Below are 21,532 nucleotides of genomic sequence, written 5' to 3'. Positions count from 1 at the left end.
ATGATAAAGCATATTTAATGGTTCACTCAATAATTTGCACCTCATAAAAAAACCTTTATACAAAATAAATTAATAGTATTTTTGGAAGTACAATAAGAACTAGGTGTCAATGAAAGTCCAAAATTACATTTGTCAGTTCAACATAAACATCAAATTAGTGATTGAACCAGTCCGTTGATGTGATGTTTAGCGCTCAAGTGAACAAGCTTCTCAACAGATGTCAAGATTTTAACTGAAAAGCTTTTACTCTGCAAAACCTATTGTACGGCTTCAGAAGACTTGGAATATGATGCAGGAGTCGCACAGACTACTTTAATTATACTTTTCGGTCCTTTTAAAGCTTTAAAGTGAGGCACTATTGACTGCCATTGTACTAAAAATACACCCTGTGAGAAGAAAGTCATATGGTTTTGGAGTATAATTTAATTTATTATTTGAACATTAAATTAAATGAAAATTATTTTTTTATTTTGGTTTTGGTAAATGCCCGGACATGTTCAGGTTAGGTTTCGTGTGATTCCACCAAATATGTCTATATTATAATATAGAGAACCAAAACCAGGACAAGGTTCTAAAAACTGCTCATCTTTCTTATTTTTAATAAGTCAGCACCAAATCAAAGAAACAAGTTCAAATTGCAAACGAAACTACATGCAAAACATATTGGAAAGTCAAAACTGAAGTTCGAACAGAGTCCAAATTCTGCTCGAGTGTTTATGAAGCTTTGCTGGATCAATGCGATTTCATGGAAGGGGAGTGTGCATGTGTATTTTTTGTGGAAGTCAGCACTGACCCGTTTATCGATTTCTCCATGCTGCAGTTGTACAAAGCGAGCACTGATAGCAGCAATGTAGCTCTGCTGATTAGAGAAGGCGACCCGCCCTGCTCCCTTGGGGTATTTCAGCTCTGGGTCTGTGTCAATGCCTGCGTAGCACACACCACCATACAGCCGGTCCATGATCATCGCCAGCTCCACTGTCACAAAGACATAACATAATTAATGGTCAATGTCTACAAACACACAGCTGAACACATAATTTGTCTAGTACAACAAACCGGACCGTATCCGCTCCTACATACTAAAAGAAAATGGAAACTCTGAAGTTTACATGTGTAAAAGCAGTGTTGGGGAAACCGCTCTGAAACTAGCTTGACAAGCTTGTACTAATTAAAAGTAATTATGCTACAGTCAAGCTACCCTTTGGGAAAAACAAGAAAGCTACACTACAAGCTGCTAAATGAACGTGTCCAATTGAAGCTTCCGAAAGAGCAATAATGTATAAATAAGCTTAAAGCTACTATCAATGCAATTATAACTCTATGTAAAACGGTGTTATTTATCCAGCACAAACACAATCAGGGTCTCATTAAGTGTGAATGTATCCAGAACACAAATTTGCACTAAAAACAATTAATAAAGCAAAACAATATCCTAATTTATATAGCCTAATTGAATCCATAGAGATAGAAAACAGTATATTATTGCAGTATATATAACTAGAGTTATATTTTATTACAAGAACCGTAAAATAAAACAAAGAGACTTTTAAGAACACCTGTGAATGAAGACTTAAAATATGTTTTTTTTTTTATAAATAAATTAAACAAAATACACTATTTAAAATAGCTTGGCTACTGTTACACAATTATTTGTAAACAGCAAGGTGTCACTACTTAGTTACTCCAACTCTGTATTTAGAAACAGGAAATAAACAGGACTTAAGGCACAGTCACACAAGGCTGAGCATGCAAAATTATTTCGGACAATGCAATGGACTATAGAACCATATTATTTCAATTTTATTAGTTTTATCTTTATTACACCTGTTGTGTTCCCAGTCAAATATGATCGGCCATTGGAAATGAATGGATTAGACAACAAAATACAGAAATATTAACTGTTCAGGAGCATCCCAATACCTTAGGTCAACACACAAAGTCCTTGGATGTGTGCACACACAAGCGCACAAAACACACACAGTGTGTTGAGCGCCCTTTTGTGCGTCGTCTTTCCATGTACACTCTTTGAGGAATATTTAAAGACCTACTCATCATATTATGTTATGTTTGGGCTCGTTTCAATTGGGATAGTCTGTTTTAATTTACAATATGTCATTATCCATGTTACATGTTTGTTTCAGGAAGTTATAAGGAATTCGTAAGATGTATTCAGTGTGGTGTAATATTGTATCTGTTTTTGTTATGTATTTTGGTGTGGGAATGTCTATTGTGCCTTTTCTCCCCTCTCTCTCTCTCCCTCTCACTCTAATCGCTAACAGGTGAGAGCAATAATGAGGAGTTCTCCTGATTGGTCTGGCTGTGAGCTGCTGAAGGATAAAAGCTGCTGGAAAGCTTCATTCCCATCTCCCCTCTCCTGGCTCAGACATGTTGTTATACGCTCTTGAGAATGTGTTGTATATCCTTTGAGATTGCATTCATGCCTAGTGGGTGAACTGGTGTTAAAAGGTACTGTCCTAAGTCAAGTGTGCCTTGGACTGATTACTTTAAGTGTATTTGTAGGGAGGTGGGTGCCATTTTGTTTAATATCTGTTTTCTCTTGTTTTTGTGTAGAAAAGGAGTTGAGTACATTTGTTGTTTCCATTTTCTATTCTAGGAAATTTAGCTGACTCCCCTTTAGGAATTAATAAACGTTAGTTTATGATTTTGTCCTTTGCCCCCTCCTGAATCCTTTTTCAGAATCCAAATCAGTAGTACTCTGTAGTGCTGGCCAGAAGGCAACAGTTCAAAAAGGTAATGGGCTGGGTGAGCCCTTTTCCTTATTCTCGAAGTGTACAGTTCTTGAAGGGAGGGCAGGGGCACAACGAATAATCTGCTCAGCAGTACGAACTGTCCTTTCAAGTCTTCTTGTAGCTGAACCAAACAAGACAGGTATTGAAGTGCAGAGGACAGACTCAATGACTGCTGAATAGAACTGTATCAGCAGCACCTGCGGCAGGTTGAACTTCCTAAACTGGTGAAGGAAGTAAAACCTCTGCAGGGCCTTTTTCACAATGGAGTCAATGTGGGTCTCCCACTTCAGGTCCTGTGAGATGGTAGAACCAAGGAACCTGAATGACTCCACTGCTGCCACAGTGCTGATTAGAATGGTGAGGGGGGTCAGTGTTGGGGTGTTCCTCCTAAAGTCCACAATCATCTCCACTGTTTTGAGCATGTTCAGCTCCAGGTTATTATGACTGAACCAGACAGCCAGCTGTTCAACCTCCCTTCTGTATGCAGACTCATCATCATCATCCTAGATGAGGCCAAATGATAGTAATGTCATCTTTAAACTTCAGGAGCTTGACAGAGGGCTCCTTGGCGGTGCAGTAATTTGTGTACAGGGAGAATAGTGGGGAGAGCACACATCACTGGGGGGCACCAGTGCTGATCATACTGGTGCTGGACATGAATTTCCCTAGTGAAATTGTAAATTGCAGTAAGCTGGTGATCCACTGACAGATAGAGGTGGGAACAGAGAGTTGGTTTAATTTAGTCTGGAGAATAGCTGGGATGATGGTGTTAAAAGCAGAACTGAAGTCCACAAGAAGGATCCAAGCCTCCTTTCTCATTTAATGTAAAATAAAAACCTTATTTTGCATTCTAAAAACTTGACTATTTGTGAGTGCTGGGGATGGTGGAGGGGAACCACAACCTTCTTGTTATGGTTTCCCCAACCTAGACTGGAACTATTCATAAAAGACACTTTTGTTTCTTATATTTATGTGTGTCTGTGGGAATTTCAGACACTAGTACTCACCGCATTTTGGTCTCTGAATGAAACAAATTTGCCCATTGCATTTTACTTATTGAGACCTTTCCAACGATATATAACACATGGCTATGTCATCATCTTTGTTTTTACCAACTCTGAATATAATAGAGATGACAAATTTGCAAATTATGAGGACAAAAAAGTTCTTATTAGTAAGCAAATTAAAAAGAGTTTATTTCAGAATTAGTAGGATCAGCTATATGCATTGTAAAGTCCAGATTCTAAGCATTAAAATGATCAGGGTTCCCACTCTTTTCAAGGCACAATTTTCCAGGACATTTCAAAGACATTTTATGTGCCCAACAAGTGTTATACTTAAGCAAAAACACATGCTTTCATTTAAATCATGCTTTTTTTTTTTGGCATTTCTGTCCGTTTCTGATGGTAGTTTCTTACCTCCTAATAAGCAGTTCACTACATGGCCCAGTGATTTAAATAAATAAATATATATTCTGCATGTGCTGCACACTTCAGAGTGCTCTGCTCTCTGTCATCTCTCACACACACACACACACACACACACACACACACACACGAGTGCACATGATGATCATGATGAGGTGCTTTCGGTGTACAAGTAGCCAGGTTTACACATTCATTTTGAAGTATGCATCAACTGCAGATTATATATTTATTTAAATCACAGACTTTTCAGTTTTGAAGTAATTATTCTGCTAGGAAATATAAAATTTTTTATTTGATTTATTGTGCATTCAAACATTCATATTGGTCATAATCATTCATATACCATGACATTCTGCATTTTATAGCTAATGTCATTTTTAGGACTAGATTCAGTCCGTGTTTTCCCACATACTACATGCAGTAACTCCAATAGTTGAATTATTGAACATTAATTCACATCGCGAGGTGTGAAGTCCGAATCACCACGCTATCAACTCAAGGTGTGAATTCGTATTAAAAAACATCTGTGGTCCGACCGTGAAATGTTTTGTGGTTAACAAAATTACAGGTTTTCCAGGATGTGTGGGAACCCTAATTACACCCATTTTGTTTAGATCAAGCAAGTGGGTTCATTAATTCAGTTCAGTGAATATGCATTCGTTGTATGGAGACAAGGGTGTCAGTGTGTGACGTTTCGATCTTCTATTGGTCACATGTCTTGTCATGTGAATTTGCAGGTCAAAAATTGCCAAGCTTGAACATTGGTGTGCAGCTGAATGCAAAATATTTTCGCAGGAGCTTGTGTTTCCTGTCTCGCACATTTGGATGCGTTTGAATGGAAGTGAAGAGAGTCCCAAGTCTAGTTTGACCACACCCTAATACTGAATAAATATACAAAGGAGAAAGAAATCCCACATCAACCACATTACCTGCACGAAGTGGCCGCGGCACTCCACCCACAAATATGGTCTTCCTGGGGTCCAGGGGCTGTGATCCATCCATCACAAAATCACTATCATTAAGATTCCATGGACGAATCTGGACCTGTTACAAAATCACGTCAACAAAAGCAATAGCAATTGATTGCACCAAAAACAGACAGATCACATTATTACATGTTGATTGATTTGAGCTGATGAGCAGCAGTTTAATTCATCCTTACAGGTTTGTCTTTAATGGTGGGGCTGGAAACACACAAGTAGAGCTTTCCGTCCTCCTCGATACAGGCATCAATCAGAGCCTGAACAGAGCTCTCATCTTGAAACAAGAGGAACGCGTAACCTATATAAAAAACATTTTAGAGTTAGCAAGCAGTCCTTTTAGTCAGTTCTACTCTCCATCTAATTAAAATACATTTCTAATTAAGTGGTTTGTGGCAAAAAAACTCCATTTTGTATTTTTAGAACCATTATCTGATGCTTAGAATGAAACAAGCAGTTTTTAGAAACTGTGCCTTAAAGGCTACATCCACATAAATCCAGATACATTTGAAACTGCAGTTTTGTTTCGAAACGCTCTTTCCACACTGGTGTTTTCAAACGTTTTCCAAACTTTGCTCATCCACACTAAAATACATGAAAACCCCTTAATGCGCATGCAAAAATTCGGTGTGCGGTCTGAAACGCAGTTGTCCTCGTGTTCAGTTGCCAGGCTGCCATTCAGAATAAATTTGCCATCGAATTTGAAGGAATGCATTGTGAAGGTTGTAAAAAGTTACATTTATCTTTAACAACACTATGAAAGTGAATAGCAGGCACAACAATAGTGCTACAACATGGGCCGCCATATTGATTTTTTGGGTTGAATCGATTAAATGAATGAATCACATGACAACAAATACCTCATAGTTTTCAGATATCTCCGTTTCCCCTGTCCACACTACAATGAGTAGATGGCACTTTCAAATGTATTCACTTGGGAGAGCGTTTTCGAAAAGCTAAATTTTTGTGGTCAAAAATGTCTCAGTGTGAACGGATGGCCAAAACGACGCGAAAAAGCTGCGTTTTGAAATTAAAACTTAGTGTGAACGTGGCCCAAGACCAACAAAGCACAATTTTTATTTTTGGGTGAACTATCCTTTTAAAGCGTAACCTTATTCAAGTGCCAGTATTGCTAACTCTCAGCTCACCTTTCGGGGGGAAGTATGACTTGCTCTCTGCTTTGTGAGGCCAGTCCACAAACAGGTGCCCAAAGCGACGAAAACTAGCAGTTATCTCATCTAGGAAAGATAATATCACATTTTGCAATAAGAGACTTCTCAGAATAGATTTGAAAGCATGCTATAATGAAAACAGCAGTGTAGAGGTCACCCTAAATTACTTTTATACCTTCGTCTATGTCAGGGGGGAGGCCACCCACAAAGACTTTGCGAGAGTAGCGCTCCACCCTCTCTCCGTTCTGGTGAGGGAAGCAGTGGGGGGATCCGAGGCCGGGCAGACCCTGATCAGCTCTCTCCTCGTCTGGGAAGCCATCTTCCATGGGAAACAGGGATGAGTGTCCTGAAAGGGGGAGAAGGCATGAGTTAATGTCTGGCATGGAGTGTCTCAAGTGTCTATGCTATGTCCCTGCACCACAGAGTGAAATTAATTAGATTGACGGATTATGCTGAGCCCAAACAACACTGTAAAGATGATGTCATGTTGATTGTGAAATTTTGAAAGCATAGATATTTTTAAAGTCTGCAGTATGTCTAAAGGGTTCCTATTAGAGGTAGACCGATATTTTGGTTTTATAAATAACAGGTGCTCATATCTATGCCCATAGTTTTTTTCAGCACATCTGTAGGTTACTATTGGGATTTTGGTTGACTGATAAACAAATCTAGGATTGTATTTATTTTGAACTCTTGTAGCCACTTTATCTGTACCCATCCCAGCATGAAAAGACTAAGAACTGTTTTTAAAAAAGTATTAGCCAATTAATCGGTTATCTGCCTTTTCCACTACCTTAGATATCGATATCTGCAAAATCCCCTATCGGTCGACCTCTAGTTCCTATAAATCAATCAAATCAAAGCCCACAGTTTTAATCTGATGATCAAAGGCACATTCACATAATCACTATATGAATCAACAACGTTTAATCAGTGATTGTATCAGACATATGAAGACAGATTGTGTATGGTAAATTTGAATCAGCTTATTTCCTAAACTAATTTATATTTGGCACATTTTGGACAACAATATGTTGCAATGTGGCAAAGAGCATCTCAGTTAGTTAAGTTTATATTAAAGCATTATCATGTTAAATAAATAGCAATTTAACTCAATTGTTTGGGCCCTGTAGTTGTTGTTTTTTTAGTATGTAATTTTTTTTTGTAATATTTTTGTAATGTACCAAGTTATATGGTTCCATTTAACATTTACAGCATTGGCTTGGAGATCTTTTTAAGCAAAATGGACATTATAACTGAAATAAACCAAAATTAATCAGAATCAAATCAAACTGAACCGGAATCGGAATCAGAATCAATGAGAGCTTGTAAATTGGAAGAAAATCAAATTGGGAAGTCTGTCGACACCAGCACTATTAACATTGACTACTTATAATATTAGCTTACAGATTTTACAGTGGCTTTGAACAAGTCTTATCCAATACAAATTTGTAGCCATAATTATCCACTTACAAACAATATAACAAGCCCCCCATTTAACTAGCAATAAAGCCACAATCTTGTGACAACTTGCTGTAATCATGTGTGGAAAAGGAAAAACAGATGTGTGCACACGTATTTGTTGTCGAACTATCATTGCAGCTATAATATGGGCCACATTTTTCTACAAAATGGAAGCCCAACAGATTATTAAAAGAACATTTTGTCAGTGTCTCTCTGCATCTGTTGGCTAGTTTGTGGTCATGTAGCACTGCAGCAGAGCTTCAGCAGTGATAAAGAATGAGGGGTGGGGGTTGCAGTATTAGACTGAGTCCTCTGGCTCAAGCCACTCCAGCAAATTTCCTCCTGACGTGACAGAACACAGGCCTGAGCTGCTTTACAAGAGTTTATGTAAGGGAGTTAGCCACAACCATGTCCTGTGTGTGTGTGTGTGCAGCTGCACAAACCACAGAGAATCCCCAATCAAATTTACTAGCAACAAAATAAATCACTGGAGTACATCAGGAAAGAGGCACATAATAGATGCACAAATGGAAATGAAGGCTGCAAGTGTGCATGCAAACAATCAACAATGCCCCAAAATATTTCATGCAGTTGCTGGCATTAGTCTACCAATGTATTTGAAAGTCATTTTAATTTGGATTTTCGCTCATTTGGATTTAAAAAAAAATGTCCTTTACCTCGTCGCCTCCCATAATTCCTTGCTGCATGTAAAATAAGAGGATCACAAGTGAAGTAACATATCCTCAATACATGTTTCTTTTTTTTTTTTTTATTGTCTTTATATGGGTGTTTATTTAATAAACAATCAAGTACAGTATATATACAGCTCTGGAAAAAATTAAGAGACTACTGCTAAATTATTATTATTATTTGTTTCTCTGGATTTACTTTTTATAGGAATGTGCTTGAGTAAAATTTACATTTAACAATCAAGGTGTGGATGGAGTATCACCGGATCAATACCCTGTCATGGTCAGCCCAATCTCCAGACCTGAATCCTGAAACATCTGGAATGTGATCGAATGGAAGATGGATGGCCACAAGCCATAAAACAAATCCAAGCTGCTTCAATTTTTGTGCCAGAAGTGGCATAAAGTCACCCAACAGAAATGTGAAAGCCTATTAGATTATTGTTATTTTGACCAGTTGTCAATTTCTACAAATGACAATATTTTCATTTGGAATTTGGGAGAAATATTGTCAGTAATTTATAGAAACAAAAATGTTCATTTCTCTCAAACACATGCCTATAAATAGTAAATCCAGAGAAACTGATATTTTATTTCTATTTTTCTATCTCTCTCATATATATATATATATATATATTTTCACAATCTTCAACACAATTTAGCACAAGTCTATTATTAATATTTTTGACATGCTTTTTATTACCACAAAAAAATAACTCATCCCTCTGTTTGTAAAAACAAGCAAAAATCACATTTACTGTTCTGCATTCACAATGGAAGTCTATGAGGTAAGCCATTCTGAAAGGTTTAAAAGCAGAAAGGTTGTTTAAACTGAAACGTTTCCTAAATCGTCCTTTTGCGGTGGGAATAATATTTAAGGCGGATAAAACCCTAATTAGGCTTTGCCATCGTAATTCATATATATATATATATCCATCCATACACACACACACACACACACTGCTCAGCCACAACATTGAAACCACCTACATAATATTGCCGCTCGTTCCACCAAAACAGCGCTGATACTCTTCTCAACACAATTGCACAGAGCGGTTATCGGAGTTACCATAGACTTTGTCAGTTCAAACAAGTCTGGCCATTCTCTGTTGACCTCTCTCATCAACAAGACATTTCCGTCCACAGAACTGCCTCTCACTGGATGTTTTTTATTTTTGGTAACTCAGATAACCACTCTGTACAAAGGTGATGAGAAAAATATGATCTCAGAATGCTATTATGAGATGCGATGATTGGTGCGGTTTTGGTGGCAGGAAGGGACCTACATAATATTAGGCAAGTGGTTTTATTGTTGTGGCTGATCGATGTATATGTGTGTGTGTGTGTGTGTGTGTGTGTGTGTGTGTGTGTGTGTGTGTGTGTGCGTGTGTGCGTGTGTGCATGTGTATACACAGTGCATTCAGAAATTTTTCAGACACCTTTATTTTTTTTGCAACTTTATTAAGTTACAGCCTTATGCTAAAATGCTTTAAATATTGTTTTTGTTTTTTCACATCAATCTACATTCCATACAGCATGATGACAAGGCAAAAACATTTTTTTTTTGATAACTATGCAAATGTATTCAAAATCTGAATTATTCAGATAATTTACTCAGGGTTACGTTTACTTTTTTTGTATGATGCGACAAGCTATGTACACCTGAATTTGGGGATTTTCTGCCATTCTTCTCTGCAGGTCCTCTCATGCTCTGTTAGGTTGGATGGGTCAATTAGTGGACAGCCATTTTCAGGTCTCTCCGGAGATGTTCGATTGGGTTCAAGTCCGGACTCTGGCTGGGCCACTCAAGGACATTCACAGAGTTGTCCCTAAGCCACTCTTGCGTTGTCTTAGCTTTGTGCTTAGGGTTATTGTCCTGTTAGAAGGTGAACCTTCAGCCCAGGCTGAGGTCCTGAATGCTCTGGACAAGGTTTTCATTATGGATATCTCTGTATTTTTATGCATTCAGCTTTCCTTCAACCCTGACCAGTCCCCTAGTCCCTGTCGTTTAAAAACACCCCCACAGTATGATGCCACCACCCCCATTCTTCACCGTTGGGATGGTATTGCACAGGTGATGAGCGGTGCCTAGTTTCCTCCAGACATGATGCTTTTTATTGAGGCAAAACAGTTCAATCTTTGTTTCAGCAGACCAGAAAATCTTGTTTCTCACAGTCTGAGAGTCCTTTAGGTTCTTTTTTAGGTGTCTTGCACTGAGGAGTGGCTTCCATCTGGCCACTCTGCCATAATGCCCAGGTCGGTGGAGTGTTGCATTGAAGGTTGTCCTTCAGCAAGTTTCTCCCATCTCCATACATGATCCATGGAGCTCAACCAGAGTGGCCATCGGGTTCCTGGTGTCCTCTCTTACAAAGGCCCTTCTCCCCAGATTGCTCAGTTTGGCCAGGCGGCTAGCCCAAGGAAGAGTCCTGGTTGTTCCAAACATCTTCCATTTAAGAATTATGGAGGCCACTGTGCTTTGGGGAACCTTGGGGTCTGAAAACTTATGTCAGTGCAATATTTCAGTTTTTTTTCTTTTGAATAAATTTGCAAAGTTATCAAAAATATGTTTTTTGCTTTTTCATTATGGGGTATGGATTGTAGATTGATGTGATTTTTTTTAAAGCATTTTAGCATAAGTTTGCAACGTAACAAAATGTTTAAAAAAATGAAGGGGTCTGAATACTTTCTGAATGCAATGTATATATAGTATATACAGTAAATGTGTTTTCACCATAGTTTAAGAACATCTACATATCAAATAAAAGTGTTTGAGTGTTCATGTTTTTATACAGATTTTGGAAATTTTCATTCACATCTTGGTGTTTCCATCTAGCATTTTTTTTGTGATATCCCAAAATTTGCATAAAAATGTGGAAATGTGTGTAATGTTTAAGCCTCATAGCCATACATTCTAAATGTTTATTTTAACATTTGTCTTAGTGGAATGCCTTGCCCTGTATTCTGTTATTGTGCGTTTTTAAGTGTAGAAGTGTTACTGTAAACACAATTTTTGTTTATTCTTTAAACTAAGGAACGAGTCTAAATAATTTTCTAAATTATTGGCAATTTTCATAATATGGCAATAAGCATCATTAATTTACTGCAATGACAACACTATGAGAACGCACAAAATGATTGACAAGCAGAAAGCCTCCTTGATCGGACACATTTTTGTTTGTGGTTTACAAAGTCTAGAGCAGTCACAGAGACTGGTGAGATATCTCATAGCACTTATTTCAGTCATTTCTTTCAGGGAGTGGGAACATTTTTTGCATACATTTTCATGAAAAAAAAATAATAAAAAAATAAAAACGCTTACAGCACCTTTATCTTGTATTGAACTTGGAACGTTCCATTAACTAAACTAGGCTCAAACTGATAACTAAATTGTCTAGATTTTCATGGCTCAGTAACTCAAAGAACATTTGCTAAATGTATACAAGGTGCCACTGCTGTTATTCAGCCTACATTCCTGTCCAAACATGTCTCAATTCAGAGCCCACTCTACTGATTACCAATGACTACTCACTGAAATCATGAAAGCGCCCCGGTCTTTATTCAAAAAGCAATTTTGAAATGTGTCTTTAAACGCTAGAATTGTTTTGTAATATAATGTATTGTAAAATCATGAGCAAACTGTTGACAATGACAACATTTTGCAATCGAAAATATTCTTTTCAGACATTTAAATGATTGGAAACGGTTTCTAAAGAGACGATCATTTGTGATGCATGTTTTAAACATGCTAAGTGATTTATTGACATCCATGTAGTCACAAAAGTTGTGAGTATTATTTAAGTCAAATTATAAGAATGATTTGATCCGACTCTCACTGATGGAAGTGATGTGATGTGTGTGATTCAAATAAAAGATATTCAAACCATCTACTAAAGAAAACATCTGTCAACTTGCCGTCTATTCCTCAGTGGAAAAATTTCCATCAAGTAATTTAGGATGTCTCACTTTCTTTTTTCTCCAAAACTATGTTGCAACACATGCATGGAAATTTCCTTAAATTAAGCCACCAAAGCAAAAATTTGAGAAACTAAATCTTGATGGGACTTCTTCACACATTTGTGACAGGTGCAGTTTCTCTGACAGATATCTTTTATATGATGCAGCAAGTGACCTAAACTGTTTGTCACCAAAGCACAAGGAAAAACTGTTAAATAACCCCATTGTCAGTGACATATGTTTTAATAAAAACAATGCAAAAAACTATTTTATTGGCCAGTAAGAAATATCTTTGGCTGGCCACTCATCATTGGCAGGTGTGGTAAAAAAAAAACATTTTGGGCCCTGTATATTGCTAAATATGTTTGAATGTGGAAAATGGTCAAAGTACAAGCATCTTTTGTGTTAAAGGAATGTTCCGGGTTCAAAACAAGTTAAGCTCAATTGAAAGCATTTGTGTCATAATGTTAATTTCCACAAAAATATATTTCAAATAGTTTCTTTTCTTTCAAAAAAGCAAAAATCGAGGTTAGAGTGAGGCACTTACAATGGGGCCAATTATTTAACGTTAATACACTCACTTTTTAAGCCATAAAACAACAGATATGCGTGTTAATATGATTTTAGTGTGATAAAATCACACAAACCTTCTTTGTGTAAAGTTACAGACAATTTTACAACTTCATTACCATGACGATGTAATGTCAACAACCCCAAAACCCTAAAATAACAGCAAAAATTATTATTTAAACGACTTAACTGCTCAAATATTACACAAGTTTTAACGAAATAATTAATGTGTGCCTTTACAAAATTATAAACTTCAAATCTCTGATTAAACCCTCCAAAAATTGTCCCCATTCACCTCCATTGTAAGTGCTTTTTTAAAAGAAAAGGAGGAACGAGTCGAAATACATTTTTGTGGTAATCAACATTATGCCACAAATGCTGTCGATTTAGCTTAACTTCTTTGAACCCAGAATATTTCTTTAAAGAACCAAGGAATCTAACTAGGAGAAAGGGCCAAATTATCATTATATTCTCAGTCATGCAGTGGGAGAATGTATTAATAAACAAACCAGAGGATGGGAGAGATCAGCAGAACCTTGATATCCTTCATGCTTCATTTGTCTTATTTGGGGTGAAATTGGAAAATTATAAATATTATCATTACCACATGTCTCGAATCTATGCAAATGGACTAGATTGTTTCAGCTACAAGAGCATGTCCTAATGGCAAATCAACTGCCTGAATAATGAATCAGTGAGACAAAGTGCCCCAACAAAGACTAAAGCTAAAACAAGGTTAGTACTTTCTAGGCACAAATACAAGGTTAATCTTGCTGACTATGTCAACACATAGCTTGTTGGGCCTGTTCATCCACCATTGTGCTTGTAAAGTGTTAGTTTGAGTCACTGGAACACTAAACCAATATAAATTCATGTACATACCATTTATGGGCAAAGGGCTGTCTCCTCCTGGATGGGTGAATCCGAGACGACCTTTGAGAGAGAAAGGTATAGATTATTGCATGATTGAAGTGACATACAGTCATCTCTCTCTCTTGTCAGCGCAATCCACATGTGGTTTGTGTTAAAGAATAGCAGAGATGCAGGCCTCTCGTTTTCAAAACTCCATGCCCACTTCAATGTCCAGTACAGGTTTAAAGGAATAGTTCACCCAAAAACATTTAATTCTGTCATAATTTACTCACCTCATGTCATTCCAACTTGTATTGTGACTTATTTTTTACTTTAAGGAACACAAAAGAAGATGTTTTGCAACATTTCTGCACAGCTCTTTCCCATACAACAAAAGCATATAATAATCAAGGGCTGTTAAACTCCAAAAAGAACAAAAACTGTGTAGTAACACTAGACTAAGATTTTAGTCAAATTTTTATCTTCCCACTTAAGAGTTCTCCAAAGAATTCCTAGCTATGAGTTTTTGTTTAAAAGGGTCATGAAATGGAGAATCAAAGTTTCCTTGATATTTAGACATATAAGAGGTAACTTATGAGATGTTATAAGTTATGTTATGTATGTAAGTTATGTATAAGAGATGTTATTAAAACATCCTGTAAATTTCAGAATTCAAAACTTCTTCCCCAGTCTAAAAAGAGCATTTATAGTTACCACCCTGCTTAAATGTCTTGTTTTGAAATCTGTCTGTTCATGATGTCATGAAACATGGCTCATTTGTATTTACACATCCTTCAACATGCATCATTGCACCCATGGCCCTGGCCATTAGCGCACAGTTCGAGAGAGGAGGGCTTGTGTGGCTAACTATTCCTGAACACCTAAGGGGACCCATCTGCATTATTTTGAATTATTTTGTATATAAACATGAACTACTTTGACCGCTGCCATGTATCTCACCACTTTTAAAAGATGCAGTTTCAAGTTACAACTCTGAAAGACAATTCTGTGTGTCCTTGTTAGGAGATGATCAACATTATTTGCTTCACCTGTAAGTGGTAATAATGTTTTGGCTCATCAGTGCATGTAAACATGTACTTAGATGGACATCGTATTTATATACAGACTGTTTTGTTGTGTTTTCAGTGATGTGTGACTCAGTGCAGGATGATTTTTTATATGTGCATTTAGTTTCACCGCACTGGACTATGTGTGTGTGTGTGTTATTTTCAGCTCATGTCAGCATGGATCGCTTGTTAACAGGACATAATACTATTCAAACTTTGCAAAAGGAACTGTAATTGAAGGATGGGACAGTTAAAAACATATTACAAATGTAAGTAAATTGTTTCATTCATGAATACTTCAAATGTCATGACTGTTTGATAGTTAATGGTGCTGATGTGCTTGAGTGAACAGTTTAACATATTCGGATGCAATGTGTTTGATTGTGTAAACCCAGACTTTTAGTTTTATAATGTTGTGGGGCTTGTGTTCATTCTCTTCCGATTGAGTTTGCAGAATTTGAGGGGCTGCATGATCAATTGTGATTCAGACGATGTCTTTCAATGCCATAATAATATTCGAATAATATTGTGAGGTGGTGGTGTATTGGGCTAAAGCACATAACTGGTAATCAGAATGTCGCTGGTTCGATCCCCAAGCAAAACCACCATTGTGTCCTTGAGAAAGACTCCAGGCTGCTCTAGGGGGATTGTCGATGTAATAAGTTCACTGTAAGTCACTTTGGATAAAAGCATCTGCCAAATGCATATATGTAAATATGTATGTAAAATATATATGTAATAAGAGAGCAGCCGTGATTCGGATTGTTTGAGTCACTGTTAAGGATTTAGAAGTCTTACGATTGATTTTGCTAAATTTGAGGGGCTGCATGATGTTCGCCAATCAGAACAGTGGGTGTTTACATTGAAGTTTTAAGGAGGCGCTTAAGCCAAAACTGAGCGTTTCAAAACAGGGCCAAAAGAAGACCAAAAACAAAGTGGAAAAATTATCATATACTACTAAATTGTGACCGTTTTGGTGCAAAAAAAAAAAAACATTTAAAACATTATCATTGGACCTCAGGGAAGATAATTAAATTACAAAAAAGGACGTCATGACCCCTTTAAAACCTATTCACAAAACTGCTAAGAGCAAGTATTAATAAGGAAATCTTAAGATAAAATGTGGAGTTGACCTCGTTGCTATGGATGACGTCACTTTTTATGAATGCGCTCTTTAAAATCGGCCACAGTGATTGGTAGACAGGGAACCGCTATTTGTCAGTGATGAGAGACAACGATATACATATTGTTGGTGCAATGAAACACAAGTGTGTGTCCCATCTACTACATCAACTACACCGAATAGCCCCGCGATGGCCGTGAATGCCTCCTTTTTTTTTTCTCTGCAGTGAGCGTGCATACTATGAATTGTCGGATGATGTGTAGTCTGGACAGGGCACCTATAGTTTGATGGATGATTCTGCTGATGGATGACAGAAATTCCCAATTCATCAGCGCTACACAGTTTCGTTTTGCCTGTAGCCAGGAAGTGCAGTGTTGTCAAAACCTTTATCCCCAGAGTATTCGGATTGTTTCAGTTTGTTGGAGAGGTAACTGCATCTCTAACTAAATCTACAATAATTAAAACACCCTCATGATACAGGCGACACCGTTTTAAAGGTCAATGTCAACAGTATAATATTTAGCATTTTAAAATATTATATTATTAAAATTCATAGACTCAATTGTGATTCAGAAAATGTCTTTTTAAATGGTCAATGTCATAATAATATTCTAATAAGACAGCAGTTGTGATTTGGATCATTTGAGTCACTGTTAAGGATTTAGAAGTCCTCAGGACAACATCACATTTTTAAGAGTTGCTCCTAAATTTCTGCATTAGGAGTTAAATTTAACCTTAAAAGTTTTTGTGCATACAGCCCAGATTCCAAAAAATTACCATAAATGTAGTCCACAGGGCTTTCAAATGGGCTCAATGCAACGAATACATATTTCAAAGCTGCAGGTATTATTGTTGCAGGAAAGTAGACACTATATTTAAAAATGTGTTATTTGTGATTTGTTGTATTTGCTTACACCAGAATCCCTCCCGTGACACGCCATATCCTGGTTCGTTCTGTTACCTGAAATATTTTGCATGCTCAAAGCCTAGTAAGACTGGCCCTTAACATCTACTCTCATATTAAAAAGATAAAAAAGAGACACTATAAACGTAATAATAAATTAAAAGTAAATACTTTATCTAAGAGATATTTTAATCTTGTACTAATTGGCTTTAGTACAATGAAAATATAAGTCAATTACTTGCTATTATGTTTTCTTTATCACTATTTTTCTCACAGTAAAAATGGGTTTTATACATGAAAATGGGGGAACCATCATATTTGGCAGTCCTTCACAAGAAAAAATTTGAAAACCCCTGCTCTAAATGATGGCTTTGTGTGAGTAACAGCCCAAAAATGTACTTAAATTATTTACATTTGTGTACAGGGTCTGAAAATAATTTTTTAGCCCACCAGCCAAGGTGGCTAGTAGATGAAAACATTTACCAGCCAGTTAGATTTCTTACCGGCCATTTTTATTTTTATTCTATATTTACTTATTTATTGCTTATTTATAGTGGATTTTACAGACATGAGAGACAAATAAACAATACTGTAAGCATGTTTAAAGTGAACATTTTAAAGAATTGTATTGTTTTATTATTTATGTAATATTTTATTGCCAGATAGTCCATTTAGATGTATTTTTCAGATTATTCACTTATTACAACAAAACTACATTTATATTTGAAACTACATGTTGTCATATAAACAAATAGTAAGTAACTCTAATGAATCTCACATTACACAACACACTAACAGTTCTTGGTTTATTTGAAGTCAATTAATTCAGTCAGCTCCAACTGATTCATAAGTCTTTTTAATTTACTAAAGAGAGCCAGCTCATGCTCATTTTTTTTTTTTTAGAACAAGTACAATTACGTCCTTTTCAGTACTCACCGATACTGATAACTGTTTTGTTTTATTTCTTTCTGAAATTCATATCAACAGTTTATTTTAATGTTATCATCAAAATTGTGCCTAAATAAGTTAATTGAGTTAAAACTTTTTCAGAATCAACTGAAAATAGAACAATTCATTTTCAACATAATACTGTGCTATTTTTATCAAATGAGGTGGTGTTATTTAGAACCTCACAGCACAATCCAAAATACAACATTTTGTTATTTTTGTCAAATAAAGTGCTGCATAACAGAGCATCACAGGTTTGAGGTGTTTTTCTCAAGCTTTTTATGCTGTCGAATTTTTATTTATCCATGCAAAAGAGAAACAAGCAGCTTTTGATTATGATTTGAGCAGAGTGATTGCATGAAATTGTGTTGAGCCTTGTGTTTTGGAACATAAAATTACATAATGTGTGATGAGATTGTCCATATTTTAATTCAAGAGTACTATAAGATTATAGGCTTGTTAATGTCACGAGTTATGTTGTATTAAGCCAGATATACCAATCAATCTCTTCTCATAATCACAGATATATGTTATACTATATGTTATATATATCCTGCATAATTAATTAGCACAGTAAACATTTTCTTATAGGTCAGTTATGCATAAAAGCAGTGTGTAATTGCTGTAGAAACACCCTACAGAAGTTTTCACCTCAGGAAAAGCCAGCCGCTACGTGACTCAAAGTGATTATTAAACTGCAAACTGCTGCTATTTAATTAAATAAGTATGTATTCTGTATGAAGTGATTTAGTGCTTTGCTCGCGGTAATCTGCTACAAACAGAGGGCGTGAGTTTGAGCCAATGAGTTTGAGCCAATTGCACATGGCTTCAACACAACACCTTAAAAATATTGCGATATCCGATTACATCGTCAACCCCCCAGCCTAGGGTCGGTGAATTGTTTTATTGATTTTGCTTCAAAAATGTAATTCATTTATTGAAACAAAAAGACATTTCTAAATTCAAATTGCACTTTAAACTAAACGAAAAAAAGCAATAAAATTAGGAAGTGATCAAAAAAAATCTTATTTAACCTCCTCCCCAAATCCAAACATTTACCATCTCCAACGGCACCATTTGCCATCATGCAAGCATCCGCCAATGACATCAGGTGCAAATTTACCAATAGCCTACAGATTAAGAACTAAAGATAATTATGAATGTAAAGACAATAATGATCCAAATAAATGAGCCTAATAAATTCCCTTGTGTTCCCAAAATAATGCTGTCAAATCTGTGTTCTTACTGAATTTGTGTTTAATTGCGTTTTGGTATTACAGTTATTGCTGCCTAAAGAAACCTCAATTGTAGGTTCAAGGTGAACGTGTCATGTATTACTTCATGATTTAATCACTTTCATCTTTGTTTCCTTAATAGAAAGATATACACTGATCAGCCAAAACTAAAACCACCAGCCTAATATTGTGTAGGTCACGTTTTAATATATTTGGCAACTTTCCAGATCCATGGTTTTGCCATTTCCCAGGATTGTCAATCGTCGTCTATTCGCAAACGGCATCGGGATCTTTGCAAGACATCATCGCTACCCGATTACATTGCCCTAGTACATAAAGGAGCTGCTCAGTGCTGTATCCTTCCTGCTAACTGAGACTTTCGATGAGCAGCAGGACTAGCTATTGAGAACCGTTCCATGTAAAGACCTGCAACCTTACAGACTGAAGATCTACAGAACCCCTTTGATGACAAAACTGGAACATGTAACATTATTTTACAAGCGGACACCAACTGACGAAAAAGCTCCCGCAAGAGTGGCTTATGACACCATGAAATTCACCAGCCAAATAGAAAATGTACCCACATTTGGCTCTTGGCAGATGTTAATTTCGGACCTTGTTTGTGTACAATTAAATTCTGCATCAAGACAAGGTGGTTTGACATCAGTGATGCCAAATGCCATTGGTTCTTGTAATCACTCGTAACACAACATATTTCAATGTACACAAAGTCGAATGGACTACTTCAATTATACTTTTATAGTGCTTCCCTGTCAATTTTGGAGCTTGATGGCCCCTGGTCAGTACATTCTTTATACATTTCACTTAAGAACCAAGGTCATATGGCTCTGGAGCAACATAATGTGAGTAAATGACCGAATTTTCACTTTTAATTAACTTTTCCTTTAAGGTAAGATCAAACTTACACAATAGTGCCAAAATCAAAAAACATCCAGTGAGCGGCAGTTCTGTGGACGGAAATTGTAGTGAGAAGAACAGAATCTCAGAATGCTATTCTGATGCGGGTTGGCGCTGTTTTGGCAGCACGACAGGAACCTACACAATATTAGGCAGGTGGTTTTAATGTTGTGGCCGATCGGTGTATATATGGTTCTCCAGAACACAATAATGGAGTCCCACCAAATTACTTTGGCTAGATACAAATTCACAGATCACCGCTGTTCTGAGGGAGCACACATGCCATGCTACTGCGCCCGAGGAAAATAGTAATCAAAAGGATTGTTAGCCAGGTTTCGTTGTTAAATTATCTTGAAATGTGCATCTTTTTGTCTGTGTCCTAGGCATTATTACAATATTCTCCTGGATCCAGATCGCTTTCATTCTCATGCTGAGTTCTGCTACATTCAGTCTCCAGTAGAAGAATGAGAGGAAACATCACGTAAAACCAGCACGGCTAGTACAGTTTCAATATTGTAACACACTTTAGTATTAACATGGCTCTGGCCGCCTTCTCCTTTTACTTATCACTCTGAGAGCAGTATGGTGGCCAGGGCCAGCACACCATTTTGTTGTCTTACAGAGAACAGAGAGCTCATTTACAGGCAAAGGACAATGCTGGAAGCTATTCAAAGCAACTTGTACATTGGACTGATTCTCTTACCCCGCCTCTTGTTTGGTCACCTCTGCCCCACTGGGTTGCTGTCTGCAGGGTCACCCTCTGAGCTCTGGGGGTGTACCCTTGCTCTGTTAGAGAAGTTGACCCTGAGAGCTGCCCTAGTTTGCTTATTGAGGGAATGTACTGTATGTGTGTGTCAAGAAATAAGTTCACAATATTTTTATTAAAACTTACATTATATACTGATTACATTGTCAAACCCCCACTGCAGAGGGATGTCATATTTTTGCTTTATTGATTTTGTGTTAATTTAATTCATTTATTGAATACAAAAGAAAAAGCAATTAAAATAAAGTGGTAAAAAATTATTTGCCATAAACAAGTATCTGTCTGCGACAACAGGTGGAAAATTACCTATGCAAATTAAGATCTAAAGAAAATTATAAATGTAAACATAATAGTAATGATAATTGAAATTAAGATAGAACCCAATTATTGTGAGAAGAAATAGCTTGACGGCTTATTTGCACCTCTGGTTTGCAGAGTTCTGTTTGTGTTATTTTGCGAAAATGACCATCTGACTGCTCATTATCCAGCTTATTACAAGACTACTTGTCAAATAAATAAATGGACATGAAACCTGTAGAGATCACGGAGTGATACAAGTAGGAAAGATGACTTGCAATACCCAGATGATTGGCCTCTTATGTCTAAACAAACGGATGTGCGGTTGGTACGAAGAAATATCCGGCTGCTATATGGCACCATTGACCAAACAGAATAGGGTATTCCAGAGACCCATGTATTGATTGAAAAGAGCA

At 36.7% G+C, this 21,532-nt stretch overlaps 1 protein-coding gene across 2 annotated transcripts in view; it reads right to left on the bottom strand.

The window, feature by feature from the left end:
- The window catches only part of LOC127627700 (cytoplasmic polyadenylation element-binding protein 4-like), a 44,623-nt gene that overhangs the window by 5,580 nt on the left and 17,511 nt on the right, over positions 1–21,532 (bottom strand). The window contains exons 4-10 of one of the 2 annotated variants that reach the window (XM_052104202.1): positions 13,889–13,939; positions 8,471–8,494; positions 6,505–6,675; positions 6,306–6,395; positions 5,340–5,458; positions 5,107–5,221; positions 794–975 (exon numbers count right to left, since the gene is read on the bottom strand). In XM_052104202.1, coding sequence (XP_051960162.1) covers positions 794–975; positions 5,107–5,221; positions 5,340–5,458; positions 6,306–6,395; positions 6,505–6,675; positions 8,471–8,494; positions 13,889–13,939 — 752 coding nt within the window. The remainder of the gene's footprint in view (positions 1–793; positions 976–5,106; positions 5,222–5,339; positions 5,459–6,305; positions 6,396–6,504; positions 6,676–8,470; positions 8,495–13,888; positions 13,940–21,532) is intronic. The other variant, XM_052104203.1, reaches the window with a different exon arrangement.

This window comes from Xyrauchen texanus, chromosome 34 (assembly GCF_025860055.1).
Source record: "Xyrauchen texanus isolate HMW12.3.18 chromosome 34, RBS_HiC_50CHRs, whole genome shotgun sequence".
Lineage (NCBI taxonomy): Eukaryota > Metazoa > Chordata > Actinopteri > Cypriniformes > Catostomidae > Xyrauchen > Xyrauchen texanus.
Note: the sequence above shows the minus strand (reverse complement) of the source record. Positions and strands in the feature narration are given on the sequence as shown.